The sequence below is a fragment of the Canis lupus genome, chromosome 8 (assembly GCF_048164855.1).
Source record: "Canis lupus baileyi chromosome 8, mCanLup2.hap1, whole genome shotgun sequence".
Taxonomy (NCBI): Eukaryota; Metazoa; Chordata; class Mammalia; order Carnivora; family Canidae; genus Canis; species Canis lupus.
Genome location: NC_132845.1, coordinates 44,528,603 through 44,555,970, shown reverse-complemented (window position 1 = coordinate 44,555,970; position 27,368 = coordinate 44,528,603). Strand labels below are relative to the sequence as shown.

At 43.4% G+C, this 27,368-nt stretch overlaps 1 protein-coding gene across 3 annotated transcripts; it reads right to left on the bottom strand.

Moving 5' to 3' along the window:
• On the bottom strand, positions 1–27,166 carry HAPSTR1 (HUWE1 associated protein modifying stress responses). 3 transcript variants are annotated; one of them, XM_072835759.1, is made up of 4 exons: positions 26,800–27,130; positions 26,023–26,103; positions 15,031–15,306; positions 1–3,131 (listed from the first exon to the last, which is right to left on the bottom strand). In XM_072835759.1, the coding sequence occupies exons 1-4, from the start codon at positions 27,023–27,025 to the stop codon at positions 2,887–2,889; spliced, it is 828 nt and encodes a 275-aa protein (XP_072691860.1). In that variant the 5' UTR covers positions 27,026–27,130; the 3' UTR covers positions 1–2,886. The 3 variants fall into 3 exon arrangements, 2 of the variants coding, with proteins under 2 accessions (XP_072691860.1, XP_072691861.1); XR_012035466.1 differs by lacking the exon at positions 1–3,131 and adding an exon at positions 25,348–25,471 and having other exon boundaries at positions 15,166–15,306; positions 26,800–27,166; XM_072835760.1 differs by lacking the exon at positions 26,023–26,103 and having other exon boundaries at positions 26,800–27,134.
• Positions 27,167–27,368: the final 202 nt, after the last annotated feature.

The window sequence follows — 27,368 nt, the reverse complement described above, 5'->3', positions numbered from 1 at the left end:
TTTTTCAGTTTTTTAAATGATTTATTCATTGAATGATTTAAGGTGTGTACCACTACTCCAGGTTGGGTAAATAAACCACATTGAAGAATTTGACTGTGGGTCTTTAGATTCAGCCAAATGCTTTCCATTAATTTTGCTCTATAAGGTACTAAACATTATAATTAAGTTTTTAATGCTTCAGCCATGCTCAGAACACTGCAGCAGAAGGATGAACTCAACCCACTCATGCCAAGTTAGGGTGACAGGAACAGATCTAACGAGCTGTGATGTCTAAAAAAAATCTGAGAATCTAGCTTAAAAGATAAAGGGAGGTTCCATTCCCCCAAAGTAAACTGTTAAGTTTTAAAATTCAGCCTACAATGTTCTCAAGAGACTGAAGAAAAAAAGAATGTTATTAAAAAAAGGTACCACACAATATGCAATCTTCCATGATTTGTTTGCATCTAAAATGGCACAAAGGTTTCAAAAATCTAGCAGTCAGAACTAAGTATTCCTATGAGAAATCATTTCCCTTTCTACTCCTAGATCTTAGGGTTATTTTGTGCTTGGAGGGTGGGGGAAGGGGGTCGCGGGAGAGAGCCAGGAGACAGAGCAGGTGGAGGAGTTATGAGGAGGTTGACAAATAGCATTTGAGGTTAAATGCAGTGGAAGAAAGTAACGAGTGCTAAAGTTTTTTAAAAGTTTAATGGAGCCAATAAGGCATATAAATCGTGTTCTGGCAGACATGAGACCTGCTTTCTCTTACCAAAGAAAATGGCACATGTTTTATCAAAATTTGACAATCAAGAGTAAAGGGTACTGAGATTAAGCGTCAGAGCACCAACTAAAACAAAAACAAAAAAAATTAAAAAATGGTTATTCAACTCAGAGGGAGGAACTAGAACCAAGGCATAGAGGGGAGGTTATACAGGTGTTCCTCAATCTCAAAATCCTTTAGGAAGAGGAGTTCTGGCCACTCGTGAGCAACGCTTCACATCACCAAACGCCAATTCCAGAATCTAAATTTACAATGACAGAAAAAACAAAGATAACTCCAAATGCATTTCTGGGCATATTCCAAAGGGAAGCTTGAAAGTATTCATAATACACAGGCTTGTCTGTTTCAGGTAAAATGACATTGCTGTAATTCTTCCTCCTATTATATTCAAACAAAAACTGATTCACTTTCGCAAAAATTTAGAAAACACCTCACTTTCATTCCTAGTTTAAGTATGGAATTGACTTGTTTTTAACTAAGGGCTAGATCTATAACGAGCACAGAACTTCAGCTCACACATCTGTGACATTCCATTCACCTCCCACCCAGTCAATGAATATTATGGTTAACTTAGCAACATTTCTTCACAGAAAGATTATTATTAAATGGCTGAAGGAATTGCAAACTTCAACAAAGTGCTGTAAGTTAATTACTGGAAAAAACCCTTACACTGATTTGCAATGGTCTTTTCAGGATAAAAACAGGAAGTTAACTGATACTGGACTACAAGTTTGCAAGGAAACATTTTCACTGTCCTACTTGATATAATATAATAATATGATAGAATAAATTACAGTACCTGGCAGGCTGACATCAGTTCTTCTTCTAAAAAAGACTATCATTCAGTTCAAGATATTAAAAATGAAGAGGAAACAATCAAACATGCTCTAAAACATTGTGGCTACAAGAGGTCTTATAGGGACTCAACAGAGGATCTACTTGGAACCTTTATTTAGGTCTACCTAACATCTAGAGAGCCTCCATGCGATTCCATCTCTTCCAGAATAAGATTCCAAACTGCAATTGTTAGGGGAGAGGGACTGCAGAGTGGGCTGTTTCTACTTAAGTTGTGATCACATTATTAGCAGATAAAAGACCTTTATCTCCCACCATTCCAACCGAAACTGCACAAAGTAGGGCATTCATAAAAAAAATGTGGAACAGGACACAAGACTGGAATCCCTACCCTCCCCCACCATCCATCGCCCTCTTGCTAATACTGAACCAAAAAGGAAGCCCATCCTCAAAGGTCATGACCTCTCTACTTCAGGTCCCCCTTGAATGCAGTCTACATGTTTACATTTACCATAAGGAACAGTACCCTGCATGGGAAGTAGTACTTGTCTTAAAAACGGGAGTATTTTAAGCCTACAGGGTCAATCTGGGGACAATTTAATAATATTGCTACTTTTAGAGCGCTAACACACACAAAGTGAATCCGATAAAGTTCTGTGTATTGATTCAATATTAAGTATTAATTGCATGACCATCATAGCACCTCTTTACATCACACAATCACCAGAATTAGAAACTGCTTGGAAAACTAAAACAGGGCACAGTCCAATCGTTAGAAGTTGCACACTGTGACTACATAGAGACCAGGTGCATGGTACAGTGCTGCTGCAAAAAATGGAAGCCTGCAGATTTGACGAGGAAGCCAAATCATGGGTTTGAGATAATTTTAGGAACCTGGCAATACTGTTGAAGCAAAATACTCAACACAGCAGGAAATGGACCAAAAAAAAAAAAAAAAAAAGAAAAAAGAAAAAGAAAAAAAAAAGCATTCTATAAACCAAATAAACATCTGATATTTCCTTTCCCTTTGAGAATAAATACAGTTAAGGTCACTTTTAGCCTTGGAACGGATATATGTTTGCCTATGATGATCTTGCTAATGACTACACGATATCTGATGTCCTCTGCTAGGATTATAGTTTTAAGAAAGCCATAGTTACAAGAGGCATCTACTGTAAATACCTAGAACTTCCTTTTATGGCAACCACTATAGAATTCACTTGTCTTAAACAGTGAACAAGGGAAGATGGCCTCATGTTTCCTTTGCAATAATAGTATATGTTGAGGATCAAGTGGCTTTCAAGCAGCATGGTGGGTGTGAAAATGTCTGCAGTTTAGATCATTCTGTTGCGTTTATGGGTTGGTGAGTCTGTAATGACATCGCCACACTGGGCTGAGGTACGCTTTCTAGTTCCACCATTGTCCAAGTGGAGTGCCATTTCTTCTGATATGAAAGTGTTCAAATCGACATCATGGAGTCCATTTCTCCTTCGACTAGCATTCGATCCACTGCTTACATGTGTAGGAGAGCCTGGGGTACTCGAACGCACGCTTATACTAGCCATTGCACCACTAAGACCTAGGAAGAAGAAAACAGGTTTTAGAGTTGCTCGATTCTGTAACCCTCTTGAAAGCAACCCACTTTACTCTCAATGTTTCACAGGGTCAAAGGAGGTCAGCCTGCTTTCCTAAGGGGTCACCAGGGAGCACTTATGCTTTCTTCTGGAAAAACAGATTGCTGGGCTTTGGACATAGGGAGATATTCCCTTAGTAATACAAATAATGTTGTAGATATTGGTAAATTACCAATTGGAAGCACACTGTGTCGCAAAGCACCATGCTAGGGCATTCACATATATCACAAAACACTCCCACCTACTCTGCGGGACGTATATACATATATACTACTTGTAGTTTATGGCTGAAGATAGCAGGTGCCTGCTTTTAAACAGGACAGTTTTGCTATCTGGTTACCATCCCCAACAGGCCCCTCCAGGGTTGTGTATGCAGACACATGGGGGGGGGGGGGCGGCGAGCAATCATTTCCAGGTCTTGGGGGGGGGGCGGGCTTGTTCCAACTACCCTTCCAAATAAGGTGACTTTTTAACTTATCATCTAAAACAGAGCACTTTTGAGCCCCTAAAAGGGGTCACTATTAAAAAGTATGCTGGGACATCAAATATAAAATCAGTCTGTCCTTGGACAAATCAAGATGATCACCAAGATCTGGACTGTATTTGGTTGGTACTCCTTAGGACAGCCTACCTTATTATCATATATAATCCCTCAGAGAAGGAAGGAGCACAATGCTGCTTGTTAATAATAACAAGAATAAACCCAGCACTCATTGTTGGACACTTATTCCTTAGAATAGTTACAGAGGCTAACATATGTTCCACGCTGAAACATACAGGATAAACCTGTGAGGGGCACCAGTGAGGCCAGGAAACATTAACCATAGTGGTAAGTTTGAAAACCTCCCAACCTGGACAGTGGGTCTCGTCTTATGAACTTCCCCTTATGTTATTCTAGTCTCACAGGAAATCTTGTTATTGTTGGACTAAATGTATAGAATATGATCTAGTATAACCAATGTTCCCAAAGAGCAAAACCATAATTATCTTAGATTTTAAAATAAGCTTAGAGGTTGGCTTGGTAGGGGCCCCTAATTTTATGCTCTGTAAATGTGATTTAAATTTGATCATTAACTCGAGAAGAAAGTCTCTGCTTTCTACCACATCAAAATCTCTTAATAAATTCCCTTGGACATCGTTCTTACTCTACAAATACTCCGTGAACATTCTCAGGTCCACGGCCTCCCTTAGGCTGACCATGTTCTACAGCCCACACCTCTTCTCAACTGTTCTCAAGTGGCCTACCTGGCACTGATCAACCCTCTCACTGCTCTCCCAGTGGAAGATGGGTCCTCCCTCCCCACTGATGGTCAGAGGAAGGCTGATCAAGTCCCTTTTCAGCTCTAAACTGTTCCAAGGCTGGTGCCTATTTAGAATATATATACTTATGACATATATGCATACATATATGTATATATATATGACAAAGGCAGTCATCTTGGAACACTTCCTATGTCAGGTGCTGCTACACTAAGTACTTTTAAAATTTCAGACTCAAAATCATCCCTCAACATTTGTATTACCAGTTTTGCAGATAAGAAACCAAGGCTGAAAGGTTGAGCAAGTGACCCAAGGTCACACAACTCCTGAGCAACAGCTGGGACCCAAACTCAAGCACAATCTAACAATTACTCTCCCTTCCTGCCCTCTGCGCTCCCATCAGGTGGGCAGACATGCACTGCCAGAAGCAAAGGACCTGTGGCTCCTTCCGAGGACTGAGCCTGCACCTCCCCTTCCAACCGAGTCAGCTCCTGCAGACTGAGGCCTCTAGGGCCTCAGGAGCCTCCTCCCACTGAGGCTTCTCTCCAGGTTCTCCTACCTCTCTCAAGTCTCTTGCTGGCTCCTCTTCCCTCCTGCTTGAAACTCTCCGCTTCCTGTTCTCCAGCCTGCCCGCTCCTTCCTCAGTGGCCTCTGCGGGCTTCTCTTCTGCCCTGACAGGTTGGCATCACCCAGGGTGGTGTCCTGGACCCCTTAGCTTACCTACAAGGCCTCGTTTTCCACGAGAGCAGGCATTTCTCCTGAGCTCAAGGGCCCCAGCCACATCTCTGACTGCTGGACATCTCCAGTGTAACATCAGAAAGTAACTGCATTTCCTCCTCAGCCCACACAGGTTTATTAAACATAAAAAGAAGGGAAAAGACACACCTCGGGCACACTGTCTACAGCACCATACGATCCTGTCTCTTCCCATCACCGGGGTCGGTTCAACTCTACCTAAAGCACACAGTGCCTGGCACACAGCAATCACCGAATTCTGCTAACAGGGATGTGCTTCAAAGTCCTGCCCATTTTGAAATCCACCGAAACCCTAAGCTCCTGATGTTCATCTCTCCAACGCTAGGAAACAAACCCAGGTGGCTCTCCTCTTAAATCTCTACCATCAAGTTTTTTAAAAATCTAAATTCTTCCCAAATTGCTAGCATTTTTTTTTCCAGCTCTCCACCACAGTTTGAGGGAGAGCTGTGCTTTTTTCTAACCTAGCAGCCTGCAACAAACTACTAAGAAGTGTCCATGAACTTAAAAACAACCTTTTCATAGTGGTTTCAGAATGCAGGATGTCCTAACATACATAATTACACTGCAAAGTTTGGGCCCTCGGCACAAAATCAGGCTATTTACTTCAGTAATTAAACTGAGGATCCCCTTTACCATTTGAAACCATCAAGAGAATTCAACAACCTCCCCCACCCCAGAACCCCTCTTGTGAACATAGCATCACGTTTAGCACCTAAGGACAAATACCCAAGGCCGACACAATACTCCACCAGAAGTTAAGGCACATCAAGCAAGTATTTCTATTGTTTCCACTGCTATTCTCCATGAAAAAGAAGAGATATTAAATTATCAATTTGGTCAATTTGAAAATTCCCCAGTAACTGCTAGAAAATCCATCTTTTTCTGTTGGGTGTAGGACTAGGGGCTTGGTTTGACAGCTGAAGTCAAGTCATAATGTGCAACATTACCTGCTTTCTATCTACTCTCAGCAGTGAAAATTCTTTTCAAAGTTTATCTAAAATCTTCCCCTAAAAGACTTTCCGTGTCAAAAAAAAAAAAATTAAGATTAACAACCAAAAAATATGCATTTTAAACAGCCCAAATTTTATTTTATAAACCAATGACAGCTACTGGAAGATGCTTCAGGAAACCTTAGCTAAGCCACATGAACAATCAGGCCTATACAAATACAGAGAGTCTGAACATGCTTCAGAGCTAAAAACTAAGTTGTACGGCCCAAGGGCATACAACTTAATTTCTACCAAAACACACTTTTTCAAAAGGACTATGGGAATATCAATTGACAAAAGCAGCAGAACAAGTAGTATGATTAGACAGAAAAGTCTCAATTGCTTAACACAAGATAAACTCAGTTTTAAAGTTTCCGCATCCATTTTAAATGATTAGTCCAGGAATAGGAAAAAAAAAAAAAAAAAAGATTAGGATGATTTCATCATACTTTGAAAAGAATGCTCCCACTGGAGCTAAAACAAAGTCACAGTCCAGGTTATATAGGAATCTAGGTTACATGGTCAATTGTTAAAAGTAGCACATAACTATTATTTTCATATCAAGTTCATGCTTGAGATAGTAAGAAAATTCTGTTTTCAGAATTAATTACATGTCATTCCAGTTTGCCAGCACGGAGTCAGGTCACACACAGGCATAGAAAGAGCAAGTGCAGAATTGGTCCACCTCCCTTCCTCCGTCCACCAGCAGCCTGTGGCCTGGGTGCTTCCTCTACACTGTCTAATCCCCCAATGCCCTTCAGCCTAGGAGGGCAGAGGGCCAGCCCGGGAGGAGAAAACGCAAACTTGTCATTACTGTCGATCCACGATCCATCCACTCAGCACAGGCTCAGGACCCAGGGCCAGATCTGCTCCACCAGTTTTCTCATCTCCAGTTATGAAAAGAGGGGATCTGAAATCCCCACAATTTGAACGAAGTGGTAACTTCCTGACTGGAACCCCAGGAAACTGGCATTCTTGCATTTCAAATGAATTGGGCTATTCAAGTGGGGGACGCTCCCTTTGCACAAAGTGGTGTTCTGAGGTTTTAAGCAAGCAAGCACTTGTGTGTAAATGTTGTGTTTCAAATGAACCAGGGAAGGAGTTCAAATCCTTGAAAAAGGAATTCTACTAAGATTTTAATAATTTGAAGTAGATACCACTCCCCACCCCAATATGCAAATTGTAATACTGAATTTTTATTGAAGTAAAGCACACTAAATCAAACCAGTTACAAAGATACATGTGTCATACCAAGAAAACATTTTCAGTTATGCTGACAGCCCAATGCTTTCAAATTTTCAAAGACAGTTTTAATGCCAAGGAAAAAAATGCTCACGACGTTAAAATGAAAAAAGCAAGATACAGTACCATATATGCAATATGATCTCGACTATGAAATATAGTTTTAATATTTATACATTGAAAAAAAGACTGAAAGAAAATGCACCAAACATTTAACTGTAGTTACCTCTATATAGTGGGATAACAAGATACTGAATTTTTTACTTTTCGGAAATTTTCAAACTTTCCAAGAAACTGGTATTTATAAAATCAGAAAACTAGTGGAAAAATTAAACTCAAACGTTAAAATGCTTCATAACTACCAGTACTAGGTGAGTAAAATGATGAGGCATGGCTACATGGACTCCTTTTCACATCAATGAAAAAACGTCCGACAAAATTTTACCGCAAGTTCAAAAACAATTTCCTATGGTAGCTTTAGTAAGTCCTACCCCCAGAAACTTCCGCAGCTAATATCTAATCTTAATATACAGAAAATGCCAACTTTTCATCAAAAACTTTAATGCTGTGTTAATTCCCTTCATTTTTCTTGTTCTCAAAAGCTGGCTTGAACAAAGGGCATAATTTAGAAATTCCAGCCTTCAGAGGAATTTTAATTAAAGATTCTTTGAAATAATCAATTTTAAGCAATTAAAGTGATGAGACTGCTTTGGTGCATTAATCTCTTAACATCTTAATTTCTAAGCATGTTTTTAAAAATATATTAGTGTTAAGTAAACTATGGATAGTTCTGTTATTTCAGGAAGATGCAGACTGCAACATTCAACATGCTTTTTATTAAGTCTCTACTATGGTGTTCACACTCTGCACTAGGAATATGGACAGACAAGAGGAGAATTTGGAAGGACTTTGACGGATGGATCAAAATCCCCCAAAGGTCAGTTCCAGTTAGTCCTCCGTCAACAGAAAGTTACAAGGAGTTTCCCGTATACTATACCATCAGTTTAAAAATACTTAACCTAAACATCTGTGTTAGCTATCAAAATCTGTTTCTAAATATTTAGCTCTATATATGGAAGGGGAAAAGAGTGATAAGGAGAGGGGAAGAAACAGAACCAAGCAAATACTTAACTTCTTAAATGTACTGGACCTCAGGGTATCTGGCAAATTCTATCAGAAACCTTGTTCTCACCGAAATTTCTTCTCTTTTCTATTGCTCTGGTGCACACAGGCTCAAGAATGTTTTCTGACAAATTAACAAAAGCTCCAAAAACCTGTGCTAAGAAAACGAACACCCTATGGATTCAGACTTCCTGGAATCTACAGGTTTTCATGAACACTACTAGAAGAAGGTACCAGTGTTATACAATGAATGACAACTTAGGAATTTGCCTTACACATTTTTCCTAGGTAAAAATTCCTATCTGATCTTTTACATTATTCTGAAAAAGCCCTATATTCAGTTCCTTCAGATTCAAGAATCTATCAAGCAATTTAATGATTCAAGAGAATAAGAGTCACCATGTATGTAGCCCAGAAAAGACTTTGTTAGGCAAAAAAGAGGAGCCAGAAACGGAGTCTATTAAACTCCTAGGGCAATGGTACTGTCTGTCTCCAACTGACTGTGTGTATTTATATACTTCAAATACTCTAAGAGAATTCTATCAGGCTAGAAGCTCCTCAAAAATATTATGGAACTCATCTTTGTACCACAGGCCCTATCACTAGCCTCTAATAGTGCTTAGTATTCAGTGTTCAGCAAATGCTGGGCAATAGAAAAGGCTACAGAATGAAAAGGATTTGAACTGCAGAAATCAGAACTCAATAACACCACATCCACCAAAAGGGAGGGGTTTTAACTAAAAATGGTTCATATATCAAAATTCAAATCAAAGGAGCTGATGTCTTAACTAAGTGCTTTCTTTAAAACAACAAACTTTCCTGTTTCTCTCCTGTGTCTGAAGTTTCCCGTTAGAGCTGGCCTGGCCTCTTTCAGGACTTATACCAGTGAGTGATGGATACAGCCCACTGCCTTTTTAAAACTTGCTAATTTAAACATGAAAGGAACTTCAAACTGGGCAAGGTGAGATCCTAAAGCAAATGCCAATGACAGCAGTTCCCAAGAAGCCTACAGGCCTTGCAGGTTAGCCCACCACCCCCCACCTCCCACCCCCCCCACCCCCCCTAGAGTGTGAATGGATATAATTTACAGAATGGACAAACCTAGGCTCAGGGAGGTTAGTTCCTAATACCTCAGTGAAGAATGTCATCAAAATTGACTTTTGGAACTAAAATCAGATGTTTCTGATCTGCACAGAGCAGTCTGTATCAGGGCCGGGAACCTACAAAGATCACCTATGGGATGATAGATAGGAGTGAAGTCTGCCTTGCCCAGCCTGGTCTCTCTTCCTGTCCATGAATACATGTCCCATTCCTCCTCTGGGCCCCTTTTCACCCAACCCCACCCCCAGAACAAAATACAAAATGAGACCAGACTTCAATCTAAGGCTTTCTAGACACAACACTAGCTTGGGCAAGTCAACTGGGAATCTCTGTCCATCCAGCAGAAAGAGTAGCACCAACTTCACTGGTTTGTATCAGCAAGAAAAATGAAAGAAAAATGAAAAAAGCTTCCGATTCCAGCAAGTAATGTTAAGTAACAGTAAGTTTTACACATTATACTTCCCCTCTAGAGTGATACAATTTAAAAGACCATCCTTACTGAAAAGGGAGGGGGAAAGTATCCTCAGAGGTTACCTGAGCTCCAGGTCTACTCTGCAGTAAAATACCACCCAGAGGCAAGGAGGGCACTCACAGGATTTAGAACTAAACAGAAGTCCCACTTCTCTCTCAAGGTAAAAAACACAGTGTTGTGAAAGGGTAGGTAAGGTACTTTGCTTAGTTTCTCATTTAATCTAACACCTTACACAGTACATGGCCTTCCACAAGGGAGCAGATGGCCTTGGAAAAGTCAACCGTCTTGCCCAAGGGGATACTGGGAATGGAGCCTACCTACAAAAAGTCTTAACTACTCTTCTATAAAGTAAACCAGAAACATAGCAGGTCACGAACTATTCATCATCAAGCCTACTCAATGAGATTCACTTACAACAAAAAAACCCGAGACAAAATTTATTTTCTGATGTCTTTATAGAGAAGAAAAATAAGCCTAGAGACCTTTCCCACCCCACCCTCAGACCCATAGGGGAGGGACCACAAATGTACAAATGTGGAGGCACAGTGGCTAAGAGCATGCACTCTGGAGACAGGCAGGTGCGCAGTATCTTTTCTACCACTCACTAATCTATTCCACTAAAGCCAAGTAAGCCCCTTTCTTCATCAACGAAATAGCAGTAACTCAAGACAAGCACTGGATTAAATGAGAACCTCCTCAGTAGAGTGCTGGCACAAAGCAAACACTAACATAGCTGTAACGGTACACACCTTCAAGCCCCCCGTTCAGTCTCAGTTTTTCTTTTGCAGCTCTCCTAAGGTACACACCATTCGCTCTACCCTCACTGCAATCATCCCAGATCTGTGATCCTCCAACTCTTCCATCCTAAATATTCTCTGCCCCCACTGTGTCGTATCCACTCACATTAACAGACCTCAGAATGCTGTTCAACTCAGGACATACCCACATCAGGTTCTCTCTGCCAGGTTCTGTGAAAGCCAGGAGCTTTAAGACAAGGCCCTGCCCTCAGGGAGCCCCAATCCATTTGTGGGGATAGCCACAGAAACAAAGCCTAAGGGGAGAGAGACCATCAAGCCAGGCTTCAGAAGGGAGAACTGGAAGAAAGTTTTGTTTTGGAAGAGGCACTTGATCAGTCTTTAGGTATGAGAAGGTAGGGGGATAGAACTGGGAAAGAGTATGGAGATATTCCTTAGAGCACAGTATGGTTAAGGTACCTGGGCCAAGGTCAAGACCCGTCAGAAGGGCCTCGCAATGCCATGCTAAGTTCTGACTTCAACAAACTATTAGCTGTAAACGAAAGTTATTTTTCATTGAAGTGACAAGATCGAAAAAGACTACTAATCCAGTGGCCCCAGGAAACAAGGCCTGAAGACTGGTTCACCTCAGGGCCAGGAAGCATGAGCAGAAAGGAGATTATTCCAAGAGCACAGGGCTCACCTCTCCCAAAGAGCCTTCTTTTTCTCTCAGCACACAGCCAGGCTGCACAGTAAAATGTCCCTTTCTGCCCCTAGATTGTTTTACACATACCACATTCATGATATTAAAATAAATCAAAGTATGTGTTGGCCTCAACAGAAATGGAAGCACTAGCTCTTCATTGATACATTCCCAGAGACAGCACAGAATCTGCCATGTATGCATTTGAATGGCTCAATGAGGAAAAGACAGGCACCTGCAGTGGGCCCCGAAGGGGGAAAAGGGGAAGTCCCGTGTGAAACCCTGTGTGAAACCCTGTGTGAGACGGATGACTGCGGGGATGCTGGAGAGTGGAAGTCTGCCAGAGGACACTGGAGGACAGCACCTGCAGTCAGAGACAGGGATTAAACTCCAAGTATGGGGTCCTGCAGGAGGCGGCTAGGGCTCAAGACCTGGGGAGTGTAACCTAAGTCAGTGAAAGAGCCTGAGGAAAGATCAGAGGCTGAAAGAGCATACAAAGGAAAGCAAGGCCCCAAATGAGAAAGGATGCCTAAAAAGGCATCATCAGAAAGGGAGACGGAGAACCACAAAACGGTCCAGAAGATTTTAGGTCCATCTAAAATCTGCTACATTAAAAACAAGGTGGCAGGTACGAATTCAGCACCTGGTAACTGCTTGGTGTTCTTATTTTAAGACAAGAATTAACGAGGCAAGGATAAAAAAAAAATCAGCTTAGCACATGCTTATGTCTTTTTCTCTGACTTCTTGGGGAGTTTAATATCCAGGTAACTAGATTCCATGGTACACAGGGAAAAAAAGCAACCTATATTGCAGACCAGTGCCAAAATAAAGCAACAGATTACATTTTATAAGCCTCAGTAACCAACAGATTTGACTGAAATTGTTTGACAACTATTAATGTATGTATGACTGAAATTGTGTTGAGTCCGAGGCTGAGGAGGATCTCAGAAGATCTTACTCATTATCACACCTTCTGTGTCTATGGGAAATAAACACTCTACCAGTATCTTACATGTTTGCCATTTTTCTTCAAATAAAATGCCTATTTTAGGTGTATATAGATGTGTGTGGTATAGGTTGAATATTTAGGAGCTGATGAAGAAAAACTATGCAAGAACACTGTCCTCTCATAAAAAGGAATAGGATGATGTGACCTCCTACATTCATGTTTGCTGATTATAAACTAAGAAGTTTGCCTCAAAGTTCTTCATGCAACTCTCTTCCTATCCCCCCCCCCACACTTGGTAGTCCAAAACTTCATGGATTTAGACTCTCTTCCAATGTTGATCCACCTAAGAACTTCACAATTGGACTTCAGTAACATTTCACAGATCCAGCTAAGCAATTATATGCAGAACTAAATTCTGACAAGAATGTACCCTACTCAAGATGTCACCATATAACATTTTTAGAAGATCATCTGCACAGTTTTCACTTCAATTTACAGACTATCCAATTAACTCAGATGAGGACACCGTTACAAAGTTGGTCATTAATCTGCCTTACAATTTAGTGAACAATGCTCTATCACTAGAAATCATTCAAATAACTCAAACCAGACTAGAATTTTCCTCAATACACTGACATTCTCTAAAACCACAACAGCACAAAACTCAGTGTAATTTATGTTCTATATACTCTTTCAAGGGGCCATATTACTTGACCACAACAGTGTTTTAACTAAAAATCTCAGTGTAGGAACCTTAGGAGTACACAGAATCTCCAGTATATCCTGGACTGGCACTACTTGGTAAGTCTATTGAAGAGAAAGATTACTTTTTCTACATAGCTTTATAATTAAACTTTCTCAAACTTCACAATTTAAATGTAAATCAAGATTATAAATAGTCTATTCTTAAAACTATATTACTAAAACTCCAAAAATTCAGGATAATAACAAATAACAAGCTTATCAGTCAAAAAAAAAAGGGGGGGGGGGGAGTTGGTGGAGATAAGACCTGGCCCTTTTTACAACATATATAACTACACTAAGATTTTATAACAGGAGTGGCATTTCTAAGACTTAAAACTATCTTCTAAAGTATAGTATAAAATAGAAAAAAGAAACTTTTATGAGAGAGGTATGGAATGAATCTTAAATGCACTTGATGATAAGGAAAATCAGAATGCTTAGAGACAGCCACATCCCAACCCAACTGTGCTTGGACAGGCCAGCTACCTGACACTACACACGCTTCCAGTTATTTGTTCCAAACTTAATGGTAAAAGATGTGAACTCTGTAACTAAGAACACATCAACCTCATTTTTGCCTGAGTTTAACAAGTTCTAATGGCATTGACTATTCCCTGCATTAGAAACAGCCAGCAGTCCTAAGTACACATAGGAGGGACTTCTTGCAATAAATGCTAGCATTTTTAACTTATCAAACTGTCAGGAGGAAAAAAACACTTCTTCCAACCCCATGTTCTGATTAGGGTTTTAGGTAAGGAATCAAGGTCTGCCAAAGAGAACAAGAATCTGTACAAGCATTAAAGCTTCAAAGATATAGAAGCTCTGTGCATATATATCCCATCTTTTTAATACCAGGTTACTTAGTGTTTAGATGACCCTATACTATGGCCCAGGAATGTTCCGTCAAGGCCTCCTAACCCAACTAATTACTTCTCTCCTCTTAGTCACCTGCACCATCCATGTTTTCTGTTCAGTTCCAACTAAGTCTCATTACTTTGTTGTTATTTTTACAGCAGTATTAAATGTCATGTAAGTACCTCTCCCACCTCTACTTGTAAATCTGTATTAGAGAGGGACGAACAACAACAGACTTGTTGACTACACATGCCCAAGGCTTCTCCAATAATACATAAAGCCCTTAACCAAGAAGGCCTTCTTATGGCAGATCTGGCCTGGGGAGATGGTGATGGACTGTCCTGATAGTCCTATCAAAACAAGGACCTAAGGGACAACAGACGTAAAGAAAAGTCGCTTATTCTTACATCTATCCATTCCCTCTTGGGTCATCAACTCTCATCCTTTACAGGCACACTCAATAACTGAGTGTCAATGGGAGTTCCCACAAGAACCACTTGCTCAACAACTATGTGCCTCACTTGCCTGCCACTGACGAGGCTATCTGGGCAGTCAGAAACTAACAGAATTCTTAAGACATAAGAACTTCCTCTTTGACTCAAAATATCAAGAAAACATGTACAATAGTAAGTATAAAGCAGTAAGGTCTAATCAATGTTGCAAAAGATTCTGTTATTGTGACACCGATAAGCTCAAACTAGCCTTCTAAAAACATTTTTTAGGATGGGCTAGCTAACATTCAAAAATCGCCCACATAAATTCTTAGCTTACATTCTACTTAAACATTTCTAGAGCACGTAGTTACTATATTAGACAAAACACAGACAATATATCTGGACCTAAATCTAAATGTGAAAATGGGTCCACAGGCACACTCTTAACCATTTTTCCAAAGAAATATGTTTAAACGGCTTTACCATGCAGAGCTATGGCTTCCCGGAAGGGTTGCAAATCAGTCTCTACAGATGAGCTAGTTTCCGTTGAAGTAGCTCGGTTAGGGGACACTACAGTCAGTCTTGGGGGAGCTCTAGAGTTTCGTGGTGGAGGAACTTTTCCACACAGGAAGCTGATCAAATCTTCTCTACGAATAGTTCTTCTGCGCTTTTTAACCCAAGCCAACACATCCTTATTGCGTCGCTGATAGCCAATCTGAATTCCAATATCAAAACTTCGCTGATGAGTATCCACGCTTTCTGTTAGAAAAAGAGAAGAAAAAAGATACATGATGATCAGTAGAGCCACCCTGCATTCTCTTCTAAAAGAAAATCATTTTACAAGTTAACCAAAAAGTATGGGGTTCTGTATCTCATCCGTATTTGAAATGTTATACATGGCATTTAGTCTTAATGGCCTAAATTCAGAGTTAACACATCACATAGTCTTAAAGCATCTGCCTCATTCTTAAATTATTAAAAAATAATTATTTTTTAGGTTTATTTAAATAATCTCTACACCCAATGTGGGGCTTGAACTCACGATCCCAAGAGCAAGAGCCACATATGTGCTCTTCTGAATGAGCCAGCTGGATGCCCTACAAAAACAGTAATTTTGAATAGAAAGCAGGACTACTTTGTTAGCCAAGTTACCATTTTTTAAATGTTAATTATCCCTTAAAAATCTTGCTAAACAAAAAAAATAAATAAAATAAATAAAAAAATAAAATAAAAATCTTGCTAAACATAATCTAATTAAGCCAGCCTGTTTATTAATACTCATGATGGGTAAATTATTAAATGTGTATTAGTACTACACTCCACAAACAGTAGTTAGGAACACTTTGAGGAGCACCTGGCTGGCTCTGTGGCAGAAATGCATCTCTTGATTTTGGGGTCATGAGTTAGAGCCCCACAATGGGCATAGAGATTGCTTATGTAAATAAAAAGACCTTGAAAATGGTACTGGGGTGCCCCACTGCAATGAGTAAATAGGAACTAAGCACTGAGCAACTCAAACAAGGTCACAGAATACATACAAGAGCTGGTATTTTGCTCCAGAGTCAGTATTTCTTAACCACTAAGCTCTATCACCTTCACAAAAGATAATTCTTACAATTAATTCTAAGTAGGAACATGTTTCAACAGATGACTAAACATTACAGATTGATCACTCAGGCCACGTGCACTTGCCACGTGCATTTTCGGGATGCGCTCCTTCCTCCCAAAAGGTTCAGCACCAAGATGTGGGAACACAATGAAGGCAGAAGCAAACATTTTAGAAATCAGGAGGAAAAATTAATTGACTACTTCAACACCAAACCAGAGAGCACAGTACAAATAGAAAAGGCTTCATTCACTTCCTTAGGTATACTCTTTCTGCTTCTAGTTCCCAACAGTTTCCCATAATTCAATTGCCAAAAAGACCTTGCCTCAAAAATCTCTCAGACTGGCCTCCCAGTCTCCCTGTAAAAAAAATACTACCCGTGTATACTGAACCCAAGTTTTCAATAAATGACCCCTGACCTACTGGGAAATTCAAGTCCACTGCCATCTACTTTTAGTTAAATTGCCAGGCTTGCAGAAACTCACAAGTATACCTTTAATGACATTAAAGATGGTTCCTTTATCTCTGGGCCTTTTTTTTTTTAAAAGATTTATTTATTTATTCATGATAGACACATAGAGAGAGAGGTGGAGACACAGGCAGAGGGAGAAGCAGGCTCCATGCAGGGAGCCTGACATGGGACTCAATCCCGCGACTCCAGGATCGCGCCCTGGGCCAAAAAGCAGGCGCTAAACCACTGAGCCACCGAGGGATCCCCTCTGGGCCTTTTATAAGAACAAGAATTCTTTGGTAGTGCAAAGAATCATTGTATTTCTTTTCTTGGCCATGATTTCTTAATTCCTTGTCTAAAACATCTAAATCAGGGATGCCTGGGTGGCTCAGGGCGTGATCCCGGGGTCTCTGGATCCAGAGGAGTCCCGTTATCAGGCTCTCCATGGGGAGCCTGCTTCTTCCTCTGCCTACGTCTCTGCCTCTGTCTCTCATGAATACAATAAATAAAATTTTTTAAAAATCTGGGCAGCCCGGGTGGCTCAGCGGTTTAGTGCTGCCTTCAGGCCAGGGCATGATCCTGGAGACCCGGGATGGAGTCCCACATCAGGCTGCCTGCATGGAGCCTGCTTCTCCCTCCGTCTGTGTCTCTGCCTCTCTCTCTCTCACTCTCTCTGATGAATAAATAAAATCTTAAAAAAAAAAAAAAAAAAAAGTAAAAAAATCTCCATCAAGAGGCTCTGAAAGGACAGCAATAACCAATAAAGAACTGTGTTCCAGAAAAAAAACAACAATCCAATAGAGACCCCTGAGCTGCATGAAGGACAAGAGTAGAACTTCATTCATCACAAAGCCTATTCCTTAGATGATCAGTCCTTACTGCTAAAAAATGTTCCAAACCAAAAAAATGGAAGTTGTCCAGAGGAGCACTCTTAAAAATAGTCCACTCCATCACAACTTTGAGAAGTAGATTATTCTTTTTTGAAAGATATAAAAAGCAGCTTGGGAATGAAGTAATTTCTCTAGTGTCTTATTACTAGAATAATGGCCACGTTACAATGTGAACCAAAGGCTTCTGATTTCGCATTTCACCATAAACAAAGCCAAGTGTGAACTCCATTTTTTTTTCTTTGTGAATTCCATTTTAAATGTAAGTAACACTGGGGCACCCTAGGTGGCTCAACTGGTGAAGTCCACTGCTGCCTTAGCTCAGGTCATGAATCTCAGAGTCTGTGCTCAGTGGGGAGTCGGCTTCGTCCTCTCCCTCTCCCTCTCCCCACTCCCCATTTGTGCTCTTCTCACTTTCTCAAATATTTTTTTAAAAAGGTAGATAACATGTATGAATATAAATCTTTCCAGTCTCTTAAAGACTTAGAGAACGCCAACCTGAGAAGTAGATAAACTTTTAATATGACCTTGGTAAAAGCTGCAAGGTCAAAGCTGTATCTAGAAGAGGGATTCTGAAAGAGCTGGAAGCATTTTAAGAGAAACCAAAACTGAGCAAAACCTAAGCCTATCCCACAGAAAGCCTAGCACCACAGAAAGAAATGTGAAGTGTGAACCTCGAAGCAACCAGGTTTCTACAAACCTGCTCTACCTAAAAGAACTGTTCCATTCAAACTCGCATAAGTGGAGACATGGGTTTCAAACAGAATGACCATGGTAACTATTTTTCAAGAACCAAATGGAAGTAAGGCCCAGAACTGGAAGTACAGAAGGGAAATGCTGGAAGCACAAAAGGAACAAGAAACAAGTCTGACGCTGACTAGCACAGTGCAAAGCAGGATGAAGCAGACATGTAAATGCACACCTGGGAAACCTGACAGCAAAATCTTCTCCCTCAACCAGATACAAAACTTAAGAGCCAGTGGCAACTCGGTGGCTCAGTCAGTTAAGTGTCTGCCTTCAGCTCAGTTCATGATCCCGGGACCTGCCACTCTACCATTTGTGCCCCCTCTGTCAAATAATTAGAATCTTTAAAAATACAAAAATCTCCAGAGCCAAAGAGAGGGGACCACCTGAGGTGATTATTAAAAAACTGACAACCCAGGGAAGAAAGTTGGTTACATTTTGGTTTGTTTTGACTGAGGACACAGTCCCAAAAATCAGATGTGCAAGGGCCTGAGGCTTTTTTTTTTTTTTTTTTTTTTTTAAGATTTTATTTATTCATTCATGAGAGACAGAGAAGACAGGCAGAGGGAGGAGCAGGCTCCATGCAGGATCCCTCCCGGGACTCCAGGATCATGCCCTGGGCCAAAGGTAGGCAGACTACCAATCTCTGAGCCACCCAGGAGCGTCCCTGAGGCTTTCTTTTTAAAGCAGGCTCCACGCCCCAAGGTGGGGCTTGACCTCATGACCTTGAAATCAAGAGTCACATGCTCTACTGACTGAAGCCAGCCAAGTGGCCCAAGGGAGGGCGATGCTTCAATCACAGATTTGAACAAAGTTGGAAAATGCAATATTCACTGGCTTAGATGAAAGACCTAAGTTGTGACCTCATGCAACTAAAAAAAAAAAACTCTCTTTCACATAATTAACCAATCATTTCACCTCAGAAATTCTGAGCAAGTCTCAACATCAGAATCAACCAAGAACAAACTAAATATCAGGCATTGACTTTTACAGATTAGAAGGTACAGGAAGAGAAAAGCAGATATGACATTTAACATATTCAGGTACCTGCTATTGCACTGCCTGAGCATAATTTGGTTTTATATCATTAACAGCATATCCTGAAAGCCAAATCCAATTACCTTACCACCCAGATTAATCCAATCTCAGTTATTTCCCTAAACAGAAAATCTTATGTTGACACTAAAGGATTTCAAATAAAGTCCTTATATGTTTAGGACTTTAGTTACTTGGGGGATGCCTGGGTGGCTCAGTGGTTGAGCATCTGCCTTTGGCTCAGGGCGTGATCCTGGGGTCCTGGAAGGGATCCACATCGAGCTCCTTGCTGGGAGCCTGCTTCTCCCTGTGTCTCTGCCTCTGTCTCTCTCTATCCGTATCTATCATAAATGAATAAATAAAATCTTTTTAAGAAAATAAGTTACTGGTTGAAAATAAAATCCTATCATACTCTGAACTGAACAGGAGAGATGTGAATACTTATTGGAGAATCTCAGGCATGATGAGGCTAAATTTTAGTGTAATCACAGGCTGATTTAGTGAGTAGCAGCACAATAAACATGCACAATGATGGCTTTCTGAGGGCTCTCAGCCAAAGACTGCTGTGAAAACAATCTGAACCTTGACAAAGAGACATCCAAATTCTAGAAAAGCAGAGCACAGAAACTGTGGGGACAGTCTTAACGTCCAAAACTCTTTTACTGAAGCCAAAGCCACTATTTTATACTGAAGCCAAAGCCACTGGGCCATAAGCTCGAAGGTTAGGCAAACCTCAAGGGCATCAAAATGTCAATCTAACCTTTAAATACAACACATTAATTTCCTTATTCAAGAAACAAACTGATGCAGACAAGTTAGAGTAGATATCCCACGTTTCCTATGTTTTTAAAAAACTGTTTTTATATAAGCAGCTGGAATGGAATTCCAGATTTTTAGAAGTCTAATCCTCTCACCACTGACAAGGGACAACAGACAAGCACAGAAATCACCTGATTTCTGAGATGAAGACCAAATACAGAGCTTTCTTACATGATACACAAGACGAGATTAATCCAATTTCGCTGTTTACAGCTTTTTGATACTCACAGACCTTATGTGAGTCCAGAGCAGACATCCCAACTTCTTAAACAAGGAACTAGAACTGAGGCTCAAAGGGCCTTGCCCGAAGTTAGGTTAAGTGACAGTTCCTTCTACAACACAGTTCTTCCCAAACAAATGAGAAACCATCTCCCATCCTCCTTACAGGACCTATGAATTGTAAGAGCACATTGCTAGATCAAAGCAGCATCTCCAAAGAATAATACCAACAACTACAAAATACTTGAACTTAGAAATTCAATCTGCACTAACTAGTCATCCAGTCTGCTATGGGGAGAAGTATTAACAATGTTCCATTAAAAACAAAGATCTGAGTTGTAGGCAAAATAAAACCACTTTCCAACTATTTGCAGAAAACGATTCAAGTACTCTCCGACAAAGCAAGTACCCGAAAATGGGCACCAACTTCTAGCTTCTTAGGTAATTACTTTATTTTCACCTAGCACACACAACAAAGGACAAGAGCCAGGGAAGAACTGTAGCAACCCAGTATGCTTGGCATCCAATCCTCACCCTCCCTCTCCTAAAAGTACACCAAGTTTCTGTTTGGATAGCTCTGGGGTGAGCTTCCTCCACATTCACTCAAAAAGGTGGAATGTGTGGTTTAGTTAATCTTATCTGCATAGCCCCAAACAGTGGCTATGATACCGGTTCTGAGTAGGCATGTGACCTAATTCTGGCCAAGAGACTATGGAAGTCATTTGCTGGTAGTTCCTGGAAGAGCAGCAACCAGGCTCTTCGAAGTGTCAGCAAGTAACCCTAAGACGCAAGTTGCCAATGTACTGAAACAAATCCCAAAGCAAAGCTCATACATGCACATGCATGTGTGCGCACACAGCGCGCAGAGCTATAGAGGACAGTTTGAACCACTAAATTCAGTCAATCCTATCCTCGACCTTTAAGTTAGACAGGAATCAGTCCATGTTCAAACCACTGAGGCCTGTCTGACTTACCTGCCATCAAAACATCCTTTACAGAAAAGTTATACAGAAGAAAACGATTGCCTTCCATAATTCACAATCTATAAACGACGCTGCGAATGACAGAGGCCACTGCTCCTTATGGTAAAAATTAAAGAATACAACTTAAGACCCAGGGTTTCTAATTGTAATCCATACTAAGGTGTTTAGAACAAAGTCTCAAAGCTCAGTAATGTTTTTTTCTTTACAGGAGTCACAAACCCGCTGCAGAAAGTCAGATTTTAAGGCGATGAAATTCTACTATTTGTCTCAAGTGGAACACACCTTTTCTGAACATTCATTTCTATGTCTCTCATTCCCCATAGGGCCCACGAATTTTCAGTATATCCTGCTCAGTTTCACTTTACATACAGGTCTGAGATGGCCACAATGAAGTGAGACAGCAGGTCATGAAGGGAACTGGCATCAAGAGATCCCGGAAATAAGGACTGAAAGGGCATCATACCATCTTTCTCACCTGTCAACTCTATTTAAAGTTAGCCCTCTTAGGGAAACATGAAGGAGGAAAGCACCACACCACAAAGCCTGTTTCAACACAAGAAACAATGAGAGGACAAAACATAATCTAGAATTGCTTCCCTTTATCTTAGGGACTGCCCATGGCCAGAAACACCTGGAAAACTTCAACCACAGCAAGGTAGGCCCTTGGACTATTCACCAGACCCAGCACTCAACTCAGACCTTGCTCTCTAAGGTGGGGTAACTCCTCCCCAGTCCTGTCAGAGAGAATGAAGGAGCACCGTGGTGCGGTATCATGCTCCATCATAGGCCTCCACAACCACACACAGCTCAGTCACAACAGACCAAAGCCAGAGAACTCATACAACCTAGGAGGAGATGCCATTCTAACAATGCTGGCCTTCTTCAAGCACTGCCAGAGTACAGATGATCCCTGGGCACGTAATGCTCGCAAAGAGACCCGGAAACATTCTTCACACAAATCTCAAGAGAAAGCCCTCAATATACGTGGTAGTACTCAGCCTGAAACGGAGGTTTCAAATGCAGATTTTAACAGTAGACACAGGGGTGTCTGGCTGGTTCAGTTGGCAAAGCATGTGATTCTTGATCTCAGGGTCAGGAGTTCAAATCCCACATTGAATGTAGAGCTACTCAAAAAAATTAAAAACAAAGACATGTTCTCAAATATTAGTAATTTAAAGTGGAGGCAAAGATGGGGACAACTGGGTGGCTCAGTGGTTGAGCGTCTGCCTTTAGCTCAGGGCGTGATCCTGAGAGTCCCGGGAAGAGTCCCGGGATCCAGTCCCACATCAGGCTCCCTGCAGGGAGACTGCTTCTCCCCCTGCCTGTATCTCTGCCTCTCTCTGGGTCTCTCTCATGAATAAATAAAATTTATTAAATAAATAAATAACAACGAGGAGGCAAAGAAATGGAACTTAGCATAAAACAAAAGTCAAACCAGAAAAAGACATTAGAAACCTGAAAGAACCATTAGGGAAGTGCTGAGAAGTGACCCGCGGGGTCCGCTCAAGTGCTGGCTAAGGACACTGCTAAAGAGCTAAGGCGGCACCACCACCCAGCTCAGGCTGACCACTGGGCTTCCTAGGATAACCTTATGCCAGAAGACAACCACCAGTCCAACCTCTGTTCTGAGCAAGGAATCCCAAGAAGAAAAAAGTTAGCATTAAATAAGGAGAATAATTTCCTAAGGAGTCAGGAGACAGCAACTACAACTGGCACCCAGGAAAATGCAAGGAGGGGGCTTTAAAAAGCAAACCACTACCCAAGTAAGCATGAATCCAGGGCTAGTAACTTCTTCCCCTCTCTTCAACTGCACGTATCAAAAAATATACCAGGCCAGGAATAGAACATAAACTGAAAACTAAACACACACACACACACACACACACACACACACACACACCACCCAATCAAGGGAGAAACAAGAACCAGCAACCAAGACTTTTTCCTCCCCTTTCCAAAAGAGCATACCAAAGTCTGGCCCTACAACAGGGAGTAGAAGGAACCACACACACTCCATTTTGCTGAATTCTGTCCACACTGAGGGACAACTCACTCTCCTCTGAATCCTTCCAGCCAAACCATGCGAGTATTTGATTTCTCAAAAGCCCATGAGCAATCAAAAGAGGCCATCAGCCAGGCTTTTTTTTTTTTTTTACCTCCATTCTGAACTTCCCATGTGTGCCTATTAAGAGTCACCAAGAACCTGTTAAAAGTGCCAACCTCTTCCCAGCCTGCAAAATAAGCCATTTTTAGCTTACCAGGTAAGTGTTTAATCAGACAAGATACAGAAGCACTGCCCACCTCAAGAGATCTCTCCAAATCTCCCCCCTTATAAATTACATCTAAATATTTAATCGGAGCTACGAAAAATCGTTTAGATTTACCGCTACTTAATGCTACACACACTAGTGACAGTAGCATTCTAACTAATTGTACTGGTTCTATTTAAGGTATCTAATCATTCCTACAGCTGTAGTTCTGTTCTCCAAAGGCTTCACCCCAAAAAAGAGGAATGTGAGGATCTGCAGAGCATTATCTCCTCTCCTTCAATCAGGTAAGAATATGTTGCTACACTACCAAATTCCACCAACCACAATTTACCTTTCCTGCCAGGTATAAAAAAAGGATGCTATTTACTTTTACAAAAACAGTGTATAAAATAAAGCCAGTTCTGACACTCTAGCACACCTGCAGTAACAAGAACAGCATGTGATTTTTCATTTTTTAAAAAAATGAATGTTCCCTCTCACTAAATTTTCTGAGCAAAGAAAGTGAATTATAAAAAGCAATTTCGAATCAAGCAATCTAATTTGGGATTATTTGCTTGTTCAGCTTCTGAACCCACCTTCTTACACACAGCGCTACACAAAACTGTCTGCTTTAGTCAAGAAACATTGTGACACTACATAGCAGCACCAAAAACCAACAGAAAATCTGAAGCACGTTCATATTTCTGTACGGCCTTAATGAAAGAGAGGCATACAGAAGACACCAAAAATGGTGCCATCCCCATCCCCTTCAAGCAAAAAGCAACTGCAACAAACAAATTTAGCACCCCCACACACACAACAGAATGCTACTCAGATGAGAAAAAAAAAAAAAAAAAGACTGGGGTGGGGGAAAGGACCAGAATAGAATGGACACTGAACTAACTGCTCATCAACACGCGCAGCATGAACTCCACGGATCAATCTCAGAAACATGGGAAGTGGATGAAGCCAGGGACAAAAGGTTGTGCCGTAAGGCTCTATTCATGACCTTATGGAAACGGGACACCGTACATATGGCAACCATATGGGTTGAGCTGGAGGTAGATGCTCTGCCTTTACAGTACACATTTTTGTCAAATTCAAGTTATGATTGTTACAAGGGTGATTACACAGTATCCAAATTATACTCCAAGAAATCGTCTTTAAAACATGTTTTAAGTACTATCTCAAAATTCTATGGATAAAACCAAGAGCCATTCCAAATAATGCTTTAGACCCTCAAACAGTGACAGATGTTAAAATTTGCTTGAGTCAAAATTTGAGGAACTCGGCTACATAAAATCAGAGTTGACCACTGGGGCACCATCTGTGTTTCCCTTTTCTCGCAGGCCTAGACTGAGTTCCTCCTTCTCTAAGATCAACATTCTATTCACTGGCTTCAGCGAACGTTTTCAAATTACTGTCCCAAAAAACTGCAAATTCTACCCAGGACATCTCACAATAACGGATACTTTCCCTATAAAATGCTGCCATCATTTGCACGTTCTTATGCAAAAGAAAGAATCTGAGAACCAAGTTGCTTCCCCAGCCTGTGTTTCAACCCGTTTTGATTAATTCCGAAATGCACAAAGTCCATTACTGCTATGCGCAGCTTTCTCCACCTCTAAAAGTGTTTAATTACATTTTTACTAAGATTAAGAGTCGAATTAAAATCCCTTCTCCATAGAAACCTTGCCCCAAAAAACATCAAATCCAAATCCTGAAAAAATCTTCAAAATCACAGAGACCCCAAATCTAAAGCCGTGAATTCTGACAGAGCACGCAGTCAACAGGAACGTTTACTTACAGATCTTCAGGCCATGGGGAAGGGAGGGGATCCAGAAAAACACTACCACAGAACACAAATCTACCAACGCAAACTCTGATCACACGTTTCCTGCCAACGATACGCGGTCAGATATGCGGTAGTTCTGAAAGCAAATATTTGAAGTTGCTGGGGAAGAGCAGTATGTCAACGTGCGCACGGATTATTCCCAGCAGCTAAGTTTCCGACACCCTTGGGCGCTACGCAAGCGCCTTGGTCTGAGCTGCCTGGCTCGCGCCTCTCCTCCGGAGGCTGGAGGGTGGCACGTCAAGTCCTCTGCTCCCTGGGGGCCCCCACTCTCCCCTCTCCTCCCCTCAGCTCAGGGCTTCCCAACCTCCGCACTGCCGACATTGGGGGCGGAGCGCCCGGTCCCACGCAGGGCAGCACCTTCAGGAGCCCCCACCAACCCCCCCGCCCGTGCCAAGTGTGCCGGCGGGAGGCGGGGACCCGGTCCAACGCCCCCCCCGCCCCCCCACCCCCCGGCTGAGCAGCAGGCACCTGGCGGCCCAGCGGCACGGTCCTGCGGGCACCGCGCCCCGCGCCCCGCCAGGGCTCCGCAGGCCCGCGCGGGGGGACAACCACCCTGAGCACGCGGGGCCCAGGCCCTGGCGCGGCCGCCCTTCCCCGCCGCCGCCGCCGCCGCAAGGTGATCTTTACCTTTGTAGAGGTTGGTGACGGCGGTGGCCGCGTTTTGGAAGGGGACCCAGAGAGAAAGTCCTGGCTGCTGACACACTCGGTCTGAAAGAGCGGGGGGAGGCCAGACACACACACACACACACACACACACACGGAAAACACAGAAGACACACACAGAGAGACAGAGAGACGGAGATGTTACTCGCGTCAGGGACTCCGGAACGGCCATATTAGGTTTCGCCATTTTGTCCCCGGGCTTCGGGATCCCTCAGTCGGTGGGGGGAGGGGCGGCGGGAAGAGGGTCGCTCCCGGAGGAGCAGCCCCGGGCCCGGGCCCGCCCGCCGCCGCCGCCGCCGCCGCCGCCGCCGAGGGAGGCGCCCCCTGTCAGTCCCCGCCCCGAGGCCGGCTCCGGGCACAATGGGCCGGCCCCGCCGCCTCCCTTCGCCATTTTGTGAGCGGAGGCCCCTCCCCTGCCCTCCCGGCCCGGGGGCGCCGGCTGCCGCGCCGCAGCCGCGGGCGCACCCCGAGAGAGGCCCCACCGAGGGGGACGCCCCCCGCCGCCGCGCCGCCCGGCCAGCGCCGCCGCCCCGCCCCCCGGCCGCCATCTTGTGGGGAGGGGGCGCCGGGGCGGGGGCGGCGGCGGCGGCGGCGGCGCGGGCGGCGCGGCGGCGGCCCGGCGGCAGGGGCGGCCGCGCTCGGGGTCCCCGCCGGCCGGCTGGCCCCGGGGCGGCGGCGGCGGCGGCGCGGCGGCGCGGCGGGGCGGCGGGGCGGCGGCAAGATGGCGGCGGCGGGCCTCACCTTTGTAGAGCTGGGCCACGGCGGTGGCCGAGTTCTGGAAGAGGTGCCACAGCTTCTGCTGCTTGTGCTCGGGCTGCGCGGCGGCCGCCGCCTCCTCCTGCAGCTCGGGGGGCAGCTGCTCGTCCTGCTCGGCCTCGGCCAGGCACTGCCGCTCCCACTTGGAGAACCAGTGCTCCGGCCCGTGCTCCTGGATCTCGGCCTCGCCCTCCTCCTTCCGCTCCTCCATCCTCCGCGGCCTCCCGCGGCCTCGCCGCCGCCGCCGCCGCGTCCTCCTCAGGCGGGGCGCCCGCGGGAGCGTCGTCGTCGAGCGGCCCGGCGGCGGGGCCCAGCGGCGGCTCCTCGCGGCGGCCCGGGCCTCCTGCACCCCGACGGCCTGCGAGCCCCGCCCCGCGGCCCCGCGCTGTCCGGGACGGCCCCCGCCCCGGGCCTCCCCGCCCCCGGGCCCCGCCGAAGGTCGCCGCCGCCCCGAGCCCGTCTACCGCCCGCCCATGGCGCCGCGGCCCCCGCTCGGGCCGCCGCCGCCGCCCGCCGACCCGCCGCGCAGCCCGGCCTGCGCCGCCGAGCCCACC